Here is a 15547-nt window from a genome sequence, read left to right on the forward strand (position 1 = left end):
CATTGGAATCATGAAAACAATCTTGAAAGTCCCCAGCAGCTTTCACACCAAAGAATGTGATCCTATAACCAGGTGATGCTTTGGGGGCGCGTGGGCGACTCAAACTCTGGGTATTTAGGTAAACACTTATATTCACACTGTTGTACTGCATTGTGCTCCTCTGTGTTATATTAGTGTGCTCTCTATTTTGTATTGCTATAATGTTTGGTTTTTATTTGTCTATATCTGCCTGTTCATTTATTTTTTTAATTGTCTTAATTCTCTCTCTCTCTCTCTCTCTCTCTCTCTCTCTCTCTCTCTCTCTCTCTCTCTCTCTCTCTCTCTCTCTCTCTCTCTCTCTCTCTCTCTCTCTCTCTCTCTCATCTGGGGCTTACGACTGTCATCCACGCGCTGACATCTGACCTTCATACATCTGGGTGGGTGTCATCTTCCTGCCAAAAGCTCCCTGAACAATCTTCAACCTACCACCCTCTTCGCCCTTACGATCCCACACCTTAAGGCTCAAACAGGAGTGAGAGTACTATTTGATCTAAGCCTCTACAGCCCAGGTGAGGAAGAAGATTCACGGAGATAGCTAAAAGGAGGCAAAGAGACGTAACTGTGACACGAGAGGTTAGGATTTTGGGTCTAGTGGATAAGTGAGGTAGTGGCGATGGGTGTGGCGTGAGGGGTGTGGGTGAGGAGGAAAGGGAAAGTGTCTCCAGTAATGAGTGGGGAGGAAGTGTACATTGTAACGCTAATAGGGGTAACTTGTACTACCTCCAACGCCTTGTTGCCGTTACACCTATAAGTTATCACCTCGAGATGTCACGACGAGGGGAGAAGGGAGGAAGGAAGGACCAGGCAGGGAAGGAGGGAAGGTGGGAAGGTCGATGGCATTGGTGTGTGTGTGTGTATGTGTGTGTGTGTGTGTGTTGGGGGTCTCTCTCTCTCTCTCTCTCTCTCTCTCTCTCTCTCTCTCTCTCTCTCTCTCTCTCTCTCTCTCTCTCTCAAGTCAGTAACAGTCTGAATCATTAATTAACGTTTTATTAGCGTCGCCAACTCGGCCACAAGACTCGAGCTAGGTCAAAGTAACAAGTGAAAACAGTACTATACGCAGGCACTTGTAGTTCCCCTTGTGTAGAGGAAGAGAAACAAACATTCTTGTCGTAACACTGGTAGGAAAAAAAATAACATACACGCTTATAACTGTCCATTAACAAATCCACAGCGATGCGTCCTTATTAGAACAAAAGTCAAACTGTCTAATAGCTACGTATAATTAATTCTATTGATACTTAAATACGTTTTTTCTACATATCTCAACACGCACTAATACTTAACTAAGAATATCAAGAGCCTCCCGTTTTCTGTTGTCATTCACTGCTTTCTGGGAGGTGACTTGAGTGATTCTGTACATGACCACACAGGCACCAAGACTTAAGTACTATTTCTTTGGTCGGCCACTGGGGTTAACTGAAGACCTCGTGATGTTTCCTTGCCCCGGACGTAAGTGTAAATCTCCACCTCTACTCTCTTTGCGGTGAAAATTATGAAGGATGAGGCGAGTGGAGAGGATAAAGATACATGGATAGGATAATGAAAAATGAGGCGAGGAGTGGAGAGAAGGATACATGGATGACACGACTAGAGAAATGAGAGGAGAGGGAAGGAGTGTTGCATCTACAGGGGATTATGGACTACGGTACGGAGTTGGTGTTACAATGGGCGTGTTTACCATTTTGTGGAGAATAAATAGCTCGCATTGACGCAGATGAAAAGAAAGTGAGGTTAATTTTGTCTTCATAGTCCAAAGAACTGTTTAAAAGATTACAGCGCAAATGAAGTGTATAAAAAAACTTATGATTATGATTGTCTAGGAGTGAAAGGGTTACAGCGCTACAGCAAGGTTTATATAGAAATATTGAAGCGCTACTCTCACGGGTGTAAAAATCTTCATTCATGGAAGTGGTGGGATGCAGATACAGACGAGAGGAAGTGGAGAGAGCGGAAGCACCTAATATATTCGTACCACCGCCTGGGTCTCCCGTGGCCGCTGCTGCCGCCTCACTGACTAGCTTTGAAAAGAAGTGAAATTGCTTGATGGCGCAGCGAGACGGTCTGAGGAGTCGCTTCATTCCTCGTTACCGTGCCCTCCTTGCGGCTGCTCCTTCCCTTCACGCGGTGGTGCGCTCTGTGGCCCTGCGGTGCCGACACGCCCCCGCTGCGGCACATCGACACAACACCCTGGGGACGCCGGTGGGCCGCGTCATTGCTCGCCGCCGCTTCATCCCTGCCGCCTCATGTTTGCTTCCCGATGATGGATTCCACGGAGAAGGATATGACAGCCTTCCTGGGCGTGGGGCAAGTGGTGTGGGCGTGCGGGCGGTCGGCGGGTGAGATGGTAGCCAGAGATGCTCTGCGGTAGTCAGTGGTGGGCGGCGAGGGCGGGGAAGGGTTGCTGCTGAGTGCCATTGTCCAGTGTGTGGGCGGCAGCGTGGGAGAGGCCGGGGGGTAGGTGTGTGTGGGCGAGGAAGGCACCTGGAGGAGCAGCGGGTTGGTGGTGCGCGGCCCTGTTCGTGAGGAAAGGGCGTCGGGGCAGCTGACGGGACTCATCTTCCTGGGGCTGGGGGACAGTGGACTCTGCGTGGGCGGCGGGCGGGCGGGTGGAGGTGAGGGTGAGTCTTGGTCTCCTTCCTTGCCAACCACCCTGAAGGCGGAAGTGGAGGAGGCAGTGAAGAGGGAGTGCGAGGCGGACAGCGGGAGGGAGGGCTGGGCGAGGGACAGCTGCAGGAAGCGTGAGGGCAGCTCTTGTGTGCCCGCCGAAGCCTCGTCCTGGGCAGCGTGAGTGAGGACGGCCGGGGGCGGGGAGGCCAAGTACCTGAGGGCGCGGGCCTGGTCCCCGCCACACGCTTCCACCACCAGCTGCAGCAGGGCCTGGGCGGGCTGCGGGTGGAGCCTCAGTGCCTCCTGAAGGTGCACCGGCAGTAGAGTGACGTGCCCCACCCACTCTGGTGGGATGTGGGCGGGCAGGTGGGTGGCCTGGGCTAGCAGGGCCTCCCGCTGCAGCATCACCGACTCCAGGTTCCGGTCGGCGAAGGCGCGCCGCTTCCGTTGTCGCTCACTGAGGTAGGGCGGCACCCGCCAGTCGCGACCCAGCCGCTGCCGCAGGTCTGGCGACACAAAGAGAGCGTTAATGGGGCCGTGACGCTGCCGGGCAGCACACATGAGAGAGGGAGAAAATTTGTGTTGAACTATGTAAACACTGAACCTTATGTGGCACTTAAGTGATATTTGTCATTATTTTTGGTATTATTATTTTTATTATTATTATTATTATTATTATTATTATTATTATTATTATTATTATTATTATCATTATTATTATTATTATTATTATCATTAGAAGTAGTAGTAGTAGTGGTAGTAGTAGTGGTAGTAATAGTGGTAGTAGTAATACTAGTAGTAGTAGTAGTAGTAGTAGTAGTAGTAGTAGTAGTAGTAGTAGTAATAGTAGCAGTAGTAATAGTAATAGTACTAGCAGTAGCAGCAGCAGCAGCAGCAGTAGCAAAAGTAGAAGCTGCAGTAACAGTAGCAGGAGCAGCAGGAGTAGAAGCAGTAGGAGAGCAACAGTCGCAGCAACAGCAGCAACAAGAGCATCAAACGCGCGGCAAGGGAGCCTCATTACTCAATCACGCAGGTGGCGGAGAGGAAAGGCCGGCCGAGAGAGGTTTTGCAAGGAGGGAAACAGTGACTCACAGTAAAGATATCAAACCCTGACCATTTCTTGCATAAAACTCAATAGCGACCTCAAGGGGAGAACTGTCCCTCGAGGCCGCTGGGAGGGCGAGGGAAGGGAGAAGGAAGGGTGTTTACGACCTTAGGTGTTACGCAGGTGTGGTTTATGGGGTGAGTGCACCGTGTTTTCTGACCACACAGTAATCTTCTGGCGGCTCTTTGGAGTGCGTGGTGTGTGCTGGGGATGAGTGTGTGTTACTGGGTGCTTTAGGGGATGTGGGTTACGTTATTGGTGTGTGTGTGTGTGTGTGTGTGTGTGTGTGTGTGTGTGTGTGTGTGTGTGTGTGTGTGTGTGTGTGTGTGCGTGTGTGTGTAATGGCATCTGAGAACACACGGTTTTCCTTCTTCACACACACACACACACACACACACACACACACACACACACACACACACACACACACACACACACACACACACACACACACACACACACACACACACACACACACACACACACACACACACACACACACACACACACACACACACACTACCACCACCACCACCACCACCAGCACAGTGCCATAAAACATTGAAAAAAAAATCTTGTATATGTATATTGTCCTTTCTGTCATAGTTCACCACCCTCCTACACACACACACACACACACACCCTTCACTTCCACACAGTCGGGGGCAGAGGCAGTCATCCCTTCCACGCCCTTTCACTCTTCCGGTGTCAATTTGTCAAAGGCGTCAAGAGGACAATACTCCTTTTCCTGGATGACACTGGCGAGCTACTGACACACACACTGACCCCTGTGGAGGGCGGCTCGGGTTACGTTCAGGGCTGAGATGAGGGGGAGTCTCTTCTCTGTTTGCCATTACATGTGTGACGCTTAGGAGCTGTGAGGTGACATGAGGAAGTGATGGTGTGGTGGTGGTGAGGTGAGGAGGATATGGTGAGGAAGTAATGTTGGTGAGGTGAGGTGAGGAAGAGGTGGTGTAGGAGTGAGGTGTTGTAAGGTAAGGTGATATAGCAGTGTAATGGTGATGATGTGAAGTGAAATGGTGAGGGAGAACAGGTGAGGGATGTGTGGTGGTGATGATGTTTGATGAGATGAGGTGAATAAGTGATGTAAGAGTGGTGGTGGTGAAGTGGTATGATGTGACAGAGAGGTGACGTAGGAGTGTAATAGGGAGGCAGTGGAGGTGATGGTGATTATGAGTGATGTGGCCTTGCAGCGTGATGAAGAGGTGATGCAGAAGTATAAGTAATGGTGCTAGTGATGAAATAAATCCAGATCCACGTTTTCTGTGTATACTCTGAGAACTTCAACCCTTTATACTGATGCTGGGATGGTCTTGGTGGTGGTGGTGGTGGTGGTGGTGGTGGGTTGAGAAACATTCCGGTTAGTGATGGATGGTCTTGTCCCACGTGACTCTGTTTGTTTGTTTGTCTTGCATGTTTGTGTGTTTGTCTGCCTGACAGAGAGAGAGAGAGAGAGAGAGAGAGAGAGAGAGAGAGAGAGAGAGAGAGAGAGAGAGAGAGAGAGAGAGAGAGAGAGAGAGAGAGACACACACACACACACACACACACACACACACACACACACACACACACACACCTATACAAACACAGCATATCCAGTAAATTTAAGACTGATATTTCCGGAGAGAGAGGGAGAGAAAGAGGAAGAGATGAGAGATGAGAGAGAGTACGTGATGATGTGAAAAAAATAAGAGTGATGTGTAAGAGTGACGTGTAAGAGTGACGTGTAAGGTGTGTGTGTGTCTCTCTCTCTCTCTCTCTCTCTCTCTCTCTCTCTCTCTCTCTCTCTCTCTCTCTCTCTCTCTCTCTCTCTCTCTCTCTCTCTCTCTCATCATGGCTGAATAAAAAAAACAAATATATAGCTAAAGAAATCGGCTGCTTTTAAGGCCTTCACTTTTATATATATTACTTTAAACTTCACTAACTCATCTCGATACTGTTGCTTTATGAATTATATGAATTATTGAAAAAAAAAGTAGTATTAGCAGAGAGAGAGAGAGAGAGAGAGAGAGAGAGAGAGAGAGAGAGAGAGAGAGAGAGAGAGAGAGAGAGAGAAGTGCAGCACCTCAGCGGTCACGGAAATGAGGTGATGAAATGTGATGAAACGTGAAGGTTGTGTTATCCCGTCAGAATTTCCCGCGTGCGTGTGATGATGCGCTCTCATCTCCCGCAGCCGCACGTGCCACTGGTCAGGGCTGGGAGGGGCGGCGGGCACTCGTTTCCTGTTGCCTGCCCTCCCCTGCCCTGCCCTCCCCTGCCCTGCCCTCCCCTGCCCTCCCCTTCCATGCCCTGCCAGCTGCCGGTCATTCCTTGAAACGGTCTTTTTTATCTCATCTTTCACACACCACCACCACCACCACCACCACCACCACCACCACCACCCGTTTCCGAGTTGCGTAAAAATTCTGCGTAATCGGAAGTTAATTGTATTTATTACCGGGAAGTTTATCACAGTTGGGTAAGCCGATCAGCTGGGGGTGCAGACCGAGGGGGTGAGGGAAGGGTGGCTACGAGTGAGTGTGTGTGTGTGTGTGGGGGGGGGGGGGGGGGAAGGGTATTGCTATTAGTTATGTCTGTTGTATCTGTCTGTCTGTCTGTCTAATGGCCTTTCATTCATTGGCTGCCTGTGTTACTTGATCTACTTGCTGTGTGTGTGTGTGTGTGTGTGTGTGTGTGTGTGTGTAGTTGTTACATTTGTTTATTTGCTTGTTTATGTCGCCCGTGTTGACTTTCGGCGTGTACACTCAGTTCGTAATTTGTCTTGGTTTGCTTGACTGAGTGTGCGTACGTGTGCGATTGTGTGCGCGTGTACATGCAAACAGGTGCCTCAATAAAACCTATGCGGTGTTGTGAGTGCGTGCGTGGCTTGCATATATTGTGGTTACCAGGGTCACGAGAGTCAAGGAGGAGGCGGAGGAGGAGGCGGAGGAGGACCACGAGGAGGAGAGAAAGCAATAAAAATAGTTACCAAGTTGAACCAAGCGAATGAAATTGACGATACTCCCATAACTCTTGAGTCAACATGAGAGGGCGTGGAGGCAGTGGGTTGGAGCGTGGGGTGTGGGGGGCGGGGGGGGTGGTAGGAGGAGGAAGCTGAGAGTAGGGTTACGCCAAGACAGAAGAGCCACTGTTTATATGAGAGGCGAGAGAGGAACATCCTTGGTCTCTTCCGCTCTAGACACAAGGCCCTCTTACTCTTCCAGCTGGGAGGGAGGGAAGGAGGGAAGGGCGTAGAGGAAGGGTGTGAAAGGCGGCGAGGGAGGGAAGGAAGCAGGGAGGGGTGGGATAGTTGGCGTGAGGGGATAGGAAGGAAGGGAGATGGGAGGAAGTGCGTTTGGTAGTAATGAGAGGGGGAAAAAGAGTCTATGTAGGTTGCTTGTTATAGAGACAGAAAGATACAGACAGACAGACGGACAGAGATGCAGATAGAGGCAGTCACTTACTCGTCATCAGGTCCCGAGCGATGGCAGATTGTTGTAGTGATCTGAGGTGCCTCTGGTAGAGTCTCTTCTGTGCCAGCAGGGCTTCGGCGGACTTCAGCTTGGCCCGGGCAGCCTTGGTAGCGGGCGATTCCTCCGGCTGCCCCTTCGCCATGGTCGTGGCCGAGGGGGACGAGGTGGTGGAGGAAGCAGAGGACGATGAGGGTGAATGGCAGGCTGTCTGCTCCTTGCTCTCTGATGCTTGTTGTCTGCCGGGTTGTTAATTGGGAATGTACGTTAATTGCTTTTAATGATTGATTGTTTGGAGTATTTTTTGTGTGTGTGTTTTTGGGGCGTCAAAATTGACCTTAATTGGAAAGGACTGGACAATGGATTGCTGCTGAAACAATATTAATGAGAATATGATTAGGGTAATAAGTTGTGGTAGTGGCAGTGGTAGTAGTAGTAGTAGTAGTAGTAGTAGTAGTAGTAGTAGTAGTAGTAGTAGTAGTAGAAGTGTTAATAATTGTAATAGTAACAATAATAATGATAATAATAAATAATAATAATAATAATAATGATGATAATAATAATAATAATAGTAACAATGAAGAATAAGACGAAGAAAGAAAATAAAAATAAGAACTCTTTAATGTCTAACACATTGCACCATCGTCTTGCTATCACCACAAGGCCTCACAAACATTCTAATTTGCATGCAGGAAACTTACGGCGCCACTACCACAGTTCCGGGTGAGGTGGGACGTGAGAACCCCAATCCTTGCCCACCTTGCTCCCTCCTGCCATCCCTCCCGCCCTTACATAGGCATCGACCATCCCCCAGCCCCCCAAGGCCCCCCAGCAGTGCAGCAGCCGCATGGGCGTGCCCCCCGGCCTCTAAATAGCAGTAGCTGGTGTTGGTTAGCGCGAGGCGACATGAAAGGTTGCTGAGGGTGGAGGGTAAACAGCCACCCATTACCAAGGGAGGCACCAGGTGGACTCAGCTGGTTCGTGGCGCGCGCTTCACCTCCTCTTCTCACTTACACTTCGTCACACTCCCTCTCTCCAGCCGCCCTTTGCACTCCCGAGTGGTTATATTAAGAGTTTTATGTCCGGTGGGCTTTATTTGTGATCCTCGAGACAGAGACTATCGCGTGAGTGAGATGTAGACGCAAGATATTAACGGTGTGTTGTTAAGTGGCCCGGCGCCTCACTGACAGTCTCGCGGGCGCTAATCAAACACCATTCCCCCCACGAGGTATTTTTACCCACACACAAGTAAGATCTCGTTCAGACTGACATACCGGAGCTTATCCCCGTGGCTCTAATGCCCACACACACACACACACACACACACACACACACACACACACACACACACACACACACACACACACACACAGCAGTAGCCGTTCCAAAGCCACACTCACACTCGGCACTGAGTTATCTACATTCTGGGCCATAACACTTGAGGAGAAAGTGCTAAATGAGCGACATAGCGAACATGAGATGGTAAACACGGAGGGTGGAGGCCGGAGGTGAGGGCGAGGGCGGGGTTACCGTTCCCGGCTAAGTGTTTCACAACAAACTGTGAAGTATTACAGCTGACGAGGGCCGGACCGGAGGGGGCAAAAAGTTGAGAAGCGGCCGAGTAACAGGATCAGTCTCAGCCGCTCACCACTGGGATTACTTTACTCATGCATGAAGGAAGAGGAAGCGAGGATGCGAGGGTTGGATTAGGGTGAGGCGGGGACGGGAGAAGGAAGAAGAGAAGCAGCAGAAATGTGAGAGACGCGTCGGAAGGAAGAGGCGGAGTAGTGAGAGGAGGAGGAGGAGGAGGAGGAGGAGAATGAGCTCAGCTTCAAGAGTATAAGTTAATGCAAAGAAAGTTTTGATGAATTGTGATGGAATATAATAAAACAAAATAAAATAGGTCACGAAAAAGAAAGTGATAAACGAAACATGAATGAATGACATAACAGATTAAAAAAACGATGAATAAAACTAGACAAAATAGAGACGAAGAGAAGACGAAATAGGAACTAGAAGCAAAGCCAGAGCAGTGGAAGCAAAAAGGGAGGCGGATGAATCAAGCAGCAAGCAAGGAAAAACTGGAGTGAGGAGGAAGAGAGAGAGAGAGAGAGAGAGAGGACACGAGGTAGGAAGCGAGAGGGGGGAAGAAGCAAGACTCCCTCGGTGAAGCCCCAGGCGACTAGAGCGAGTAAACATCCCCTCGTGGCAGCAGCTGGTGGCGCGGCAGGCAAGTCTGATCGTTGCCTTTGTGGAAGCACCGCGCCGACGTCCCGCACCCAGCGCCCTCTGTGCGGCAGGTGACGGCTCGACGCGGCTCCTTCACCAATAAATAATTTGCAATGAACACTGATCGACTCACTTCTGACTGGCCAGCGTGTTTTGTTTAGCTCTAATGAGACACTGAGACACTCTTGTCACTCTCTTCTCGTGCGGCTTGTTAGTGTTTGTTTTGTCACCTGTGTGTTTGTTGGATGCTTCGTAATGCGGTGTTATAACGTACCATTTATTTTGAAAGGTGCGAGTGTGTACGTTCGCTTCTAAAGGACAACATCTGGTGATTATGCAGAGATATGGGGCGGTGATGGTTCGTTATTCTAACACCACTGACTCCAGCGTCACGTGGCCTCGTTGTCGCGTCGCGGCGCCATAAGTGAATCATCCTCGTGACTCACCTGGTGCTACAGTGTGACCAGCGCCATGTGTGACCCAGTGCTGTGCCGCTATGACGATTAGACTCAGGCACCATATCTTGCTGCGCTGCCATAACTCAATTACTTGTGACTCACCTGACAGAGCCTAACCACACTCAAGCACCACAGTAACTCCTTGTTCTAGCGCCATAACTCAATTACCTCTGACTCACCTGACAACTTAACTTGACTCATGCACCACATTATCTATTCGTGACGGCTCCTCGTTGCGCCGCCATAACCCAATTACCTCTGACTAACCTGAGAACTGGACTCAAGCACCACAGTACCCTCTTGTTCTTGCGCCATAACTCAATTCCCTCTGACTCACCTGACAACTTAACTGGACACATGCCCTGCATTGTCTCCCCGTTGCACCGCCATGAATCAATTATCTATGACTCACCTCAAGCACTCACTACCTCCCTGCCCCACAATAACCCAGTAACCTACGATTCACCTGGCAACTTAAACCTTTCACTGCAATATGCAACAGTTCACAGCGCTAAAAGCAATACATAGAATCTTTATAAGTATCTACAAGAAAGAAGTGGACAAAAGAATAGATTATGCAATTTCTATCAGCGCAATGTTTAGAAGTGGCTGTAGAACAAGAAAAGGTGTCTCTTAATGGTTAGTGATTAAGGAAAGACGCGGCAAACAGCAGTGAAAGGGTTAATTGGCCACCAGCACCATCGTGACGCCATAACTCTTTAAGTACCCCACCATAACCAACCTTCTGAGAGCCACCTGCGCCGCCATGACCCGCTGCCGCTCCACCACCAGCAGGCAGTTGGCGCAGCGGCAGTCACGCCACCGACAGAGCTTCTTGTGGCCCTTCAGGCAGGAGACGACCCCGTGGTTCCTGCAGCGGGCGCACTTCGGGGTCCTGAGCAGCCGCCGGGAGGATGCGACTGTCTTCTTAGAGCAGGACTTGTTAAGGTGGTTAAATGCTCCGCTGCTGTGGAGGCTCGTCATTTGAGTCTGGCCCTCACTGCTGCTCCTGCCAAGACAGTGCGACACGTCAGAGAGAGAGAGAGAGAGAGAGAGAGAGAGAGAGAGAGAGAGAGAGAGAGAGAGAGAGAGAGAGAGAGAGATAACCATAGCATGAAATAGAAGGAAAAAAAAAAAGAAAATATATGCAAGCTAACTACTGACTTGGCTGTTTTATCTCATTACAGTACACTAACACAGAAAAACCAAGTACAATATAAAAGAGAGAGAAAAAAAATTGGAGTTTTATACTTAATCTTGTTTGCTGGGAGTGTGTAAGTGTCTGATGTAGTAACATGTATGGGATAGGTAATGTTAACTATTGAATTGGTTGGTTGACTTCATTACACTGCACTAACAGAGAGATCAAAGTACAGTATAAAAGAAAAAAAAAGTGTGGGGTTTATTGGTAATCTTGAGTGTGCATGCGCTTGTTGTAGTAACGTGCATAGGATGGGTGATGCCGAGCTAACCAGGAGGAGGGAAGGGAGAGTGTCAGTGTGAGACGTGCTTCCCCTCGCCTCGTCCTCGGCAGCAGAGTACCGCAGCGGACGTGGCGCCCCTCGACACAAGGTTCTTATTTACGGCACGAGGAAGGAAGACCACTCGCAAAAAAGGACTCGTTCCCTGTTCTCGTCTTGTTTTGTGGTAATCTTATATTAGTCGTGGGTATTAGAGTGCATAGTTTACCTTCTATCTCCTCCTCCTTGTCGAGACCCTAAACGTGACGGCGGAGTGAGACCTTTTAATTTGGTTCATCTTTTGTCTTTCCTTCCCCGTGGATGAATAATGGTTCTCCTTTTGTTTTGTGGTACGCTTATATTAGTCGTGGATATTCAAGTGCCTAGTTTACCTTTTATTTTCTTCTTCGCGAGACCTTAAATGTGACAGGAGAGCAAGATTTCTTATTCAACTTGCCTCATCTTTGTCTTTTCCTTCCTCGTGGGTGAATATTGGTGTCATTCAGATTATTCTCAAATCCTTATTCTTGTCGCTGGTATATCAATAACTTTTTAGTGTCTTAAGTAGTTTCGTAGCCTAGAAAATACGACCTTATATTAAACTTAGCTCATCTTTTGTCTTTCCTTCCTCGTGGGTGAATACTGGTGTCATTAGGAATATTCTCAAGACTCTTAACCGTGTCACTGGTGTACATAATCACCTGTAACCTTTTAGTATCTTCAGTTATGTAGCCCAGAAAATACGAAAAGACTGTATTTAACATAGGTCATCTTTTGTCTTCTCTTCCTTAGATATCAGTGTCACTAGGAATATTCTCAAGACTCAGCCTTTTCACTGTTGTGCATAATCACCTATAACTGTCTCAAGTAATTCTGTAGCTTAGAAAATACGAAATTAACATCATATTGCCACTTTCCTGTGTATTCGCGTAAGTAATATTAAAAGTGCTCTGAATTTCAACAAACAACAACCACAGCAACAAAAAAGAGGAAGGTTTTCGTCACGACTACAGACGGCTTTACATTTTAACTGTTGCCTCACTGGCCTCTCACTCCACAGATAAATGTTTTCGTAAGGCATATCGTGAAATCCCTTGCGTCACCCATCATCCTCATCTCCCCTTATCTTACCCCTCACCCATCGGCTATTTCCCTCCACAATCCCTTATCTCCCTTCTCTCCCATGTCATTTCCTCTCCTTTCTTTCCTTCCTCCCGTGATGCGCCGCTCGCCACCTGCTCTAGATCCCTCTCAACTCACGCTCGGCTCTTATCCGTCGTTCCAGAGGCTGCATTTTGCCGTTGAGGTTCTTATCAAGCCTTGCCAGAAGCGTGACTTGAAGGACCATATTCTGAAACACTTATGCGCCGCACCCAAACTACTTTCAAAAGGCTCTAGGTGAAGTTACACAGGTTTTCGAAGGTGTTTTTGTGGTTCTAGTGAAAGATTAACGAGGTTTATTCATTATTAACAGGATAAATATTCTTTACTACATGGTTAAGTATCTCTGTGGCCTTTGAAAATAGTCGTGGTGAAGGTATATGGATTTTAAAGGTGTTTCTTATGGTTCTAGTGACAGATTAATAAGATTTCTATATTATCAACAGGAGAAACATGCTTTAGAACACGGCTAGTCATCTCTCTGGCCTTTGGAAATAGTCATGGTGAAGTTACGTGGGTTTTGAAAATAGCCTTGATGAGAGAGCAGAGTTTCAGAATACGGCTTAACTATTCATGTGTTTCATTCACCAGAAGTTCGTGATTTGCATAAAGATCTTGAGTAGTGTTTTGAATGTCATTTATCGCTGTGATGTTACTCTGGTTACTCTTAATTACTCGCATATCTGAGCTCTTTTTTTTTTTTTTCTCTTATTTGTGTTCAAGGGTTCATAATGCACAGAGATACTGCAGTGGTGTTTTCAGAGTCAACCACATTTATTGGGATACAGTTACTTTGGTTACTCTTATTACTCGTATATTTGTGCTCTCTCTCTCTCTCTCGTAGATGCATCAGCGCCCAAGAGTCGTGGTTCATGCTACACAGATAATCGCGGTGTTTTCAAAGTCAGCCACATGTATTGCTGTGAGTTGCTCAGATGACGCTCATTACTCGTATTCATTTTTTTCCCTTCACAGATGCATTAATACCCACTTAGTTATGTAAGTATGATCTTGTATAACATTTAGTGCATAGGACGTGCTCTAGTTACTCTTATTGCTTGTATATCTGCCCAAGTTTTTTCCTCACAGATGCATTGGTGTCCACTTCGTTATGTTAGCAGGATCTCCAACCCCTGGTGATGTAGCAGTACTTGTGCAGCCCTGTCTGTGTAAACCGTAAAACATGTCGGAGGGCTAAAAAATGAGAACTCACTGGTTATTCAGTTGGCTGTCTCTTTGCTCACATCTTCTCCGTATCTACATAATGAGACCAGCATTGTTCCACCGCACGCAGACGCATCCTCACGCCACGGGACGCGAGGTACACTGACCCTTATGTGCTCCTGTTGGAAAGGATGTGCCGCCCCTTGTCTGTCGAGCCATGTTGTGCCTCCTCGTCCCTGGCGCGAGACTTACACTGAATATCATGTTCGGGAGCGTGCCAGACTGCGATGCTGAGCCGGAGTTTGTTTATTGTTTGTGGTGGATGAGGTAGGGGAGGAGGACCCGCCCGTGGGATGATGGATGGAGGTGGAGGGCGAGAGTGGTGGTGACGGGGTGACGGAGGGTGCTGATGGTTACGGTGGGAGGCAGGAGTAGTGGTGTTAAGAGGGTATTGTGTGCTGCTTCTATGAGGTGCCGAAGATTGTGTGGGTGTGATGCGTGGCCAGCTGATGGAGTAGCCGGCAAGTACCAATGGCTATGGTGGTGGTATTAGTAGTAGTAGGATGAGGAGGAGGAGGAGTTGGAAGCGGCTATAACTCAGGGAGACAGTGAATAAAGATAACGTGAAAGACAGTGTTGTTTGGGATGACGGACGAGGAGCGCGGTAAACAAAGACGGCGTGTGCGACTTGAAACAGTACATTGGAGACGGCCAGTTTTCTCAGCAAGCACGTTACGTTACAAAAACACCGAGATATGCAAGCGCAGACAAGCATAACAACAGACTACATGTAGCCACTGCCCGCGTTATCACTTCACATCAGGAAAAAGTGCTCACAAATAACACGTGGGACTGCAAGCCAGGATACTGCAAGGGGGTAAAGGGAAAACAGTTTAAAGGCTTGTTTGCTTTAATGAACTGATATCTTGTGTTGCCTTTAAGCATGTAGAGAAAACACGAAGCACACAAATCACAGGAAATCACTGGTAACGCTATCAACGCAGACGCTCCTTGGGGAACACCTCGACGTCACCAGGACCAGTAAACCAAACCAAGAAGTCACGCCGCGAGACAAGCGTTGGGTCGTTCGGCGCGAGGGAATACCACCACCACCACCACCACCACCACAACCACCGCCACCGCCACACCCAGCTGAGTAAATCGAGGCAAACCGAGTAAAAATGAAAACCCCGTGCAGCTGTCGGATTCCCCGTGGCAGCTGTACGTCACTGCGGCAGCTGAAGGATCCGGCAAAGCTCTAATGAAAACAAAAGTTCGCTTGGTCAGCTTCCCCCTCGCCTCGTAATTGTAGCAGATGACCGCCATAATCGTTTGTAAGCAGCGCAGCGTTGTCGTGCGTGGCGGGGGAAGTTTGTGTTGGACTGCATGAGTTATAGCGGACTTGATATCGCCCCGAGGAATGTTAGGAAGGAAAATTGGTGGTCTCCGAGGCACTAGCTGTCATGTTGCTATCGCCGCGTCGCAGTTTTACAACCACACCCCCCATCCCGCCACACCCTACACCCTACGCCTTATGCCCTACGCACACCCTTCGCCGCTTCACCCCTTCGCCCCGTCGCCTCTCGAGCCTCTGCCTTCTAGCACTCTTTTTTTTTTTTCTTCTCCTTTTGCCTCTGTGTCGTCTGATCTTTTCCTTATTTTCCTTCGTCATCTACATCTTCTTCTCCTCCTAAGATACTACCGTCTCTCCTCCTCCTCCTCCTCCTCCTCCGTCTCTTTGATGTCTTGCAGCATATAATTATAGATAAATATAGAAAGTCAAGCGCTCAGATGAATGCAAATAAAACAAAGAAAAACCTTTAGTTGAAAATAAATAAGAGAGAGAGAGAGAGA

The 15547-nt window shown here is 48.4% G+C and overlaps 1 protein-coding gene and 1 long non-coding RNA gene across 2 annotated transcripts in view; one reads left to right on the forward strand and one right to left on the reverse strand.

Moving 5' to 3' along the window:
• LOC135089147 (uncharacterized) overlaps positions 1 to 15547 on the forward strand; it is a 73367-nt gene that overhangs the window by 50088 nt on the left and 7732 nt on the right. The gene's annotated exons all lie outside the window — the stretch shown is intronic.
• The window catches only part of LOC135089144 (doublesex- and mab-3-related transcription factor 3-like), a 28089-nt gene continuing 13555 nt past the window's right edge, over positions 1014 to 15547 (reverse strand). Inside the window, exons 2-4 of the mRNA XM_063984428.1 lie at positions 10651 to 10917; positions 7216 to 7460; positions 1014 to 3152 (exon numbers count right to left, since the gene is read on the reverse strand). Of these exons, the coding sequence (XP_063840498.1) occupies positions 2281 to 3152; positions 7216 to 7460; positions 10651 to 10917 (1384 nt within the window). The 3' untranslated portion in view covers positions 1014 to 2280. The remainder of the gene's footprint in view (positions 3153 to 7215; positions 7461 to 10650; positions 10918 to 15547) is intronic.

The sequence above is a fragment of the Scylla paramamosain genome, chromosome 32 (assembly GCF_035594125.1).
Source record: "Scylla paramamosain isolate STU-SP2022 chromosome 32, ASM3559412v1, whole genome shotgun sequence".
Classification (NCBI taxonomy): Eukaryota; Metazoa; Arthropoda; class Malacostraca; order Decapoda; family Portunidae; genus Scylla; species Scylla paramamosain.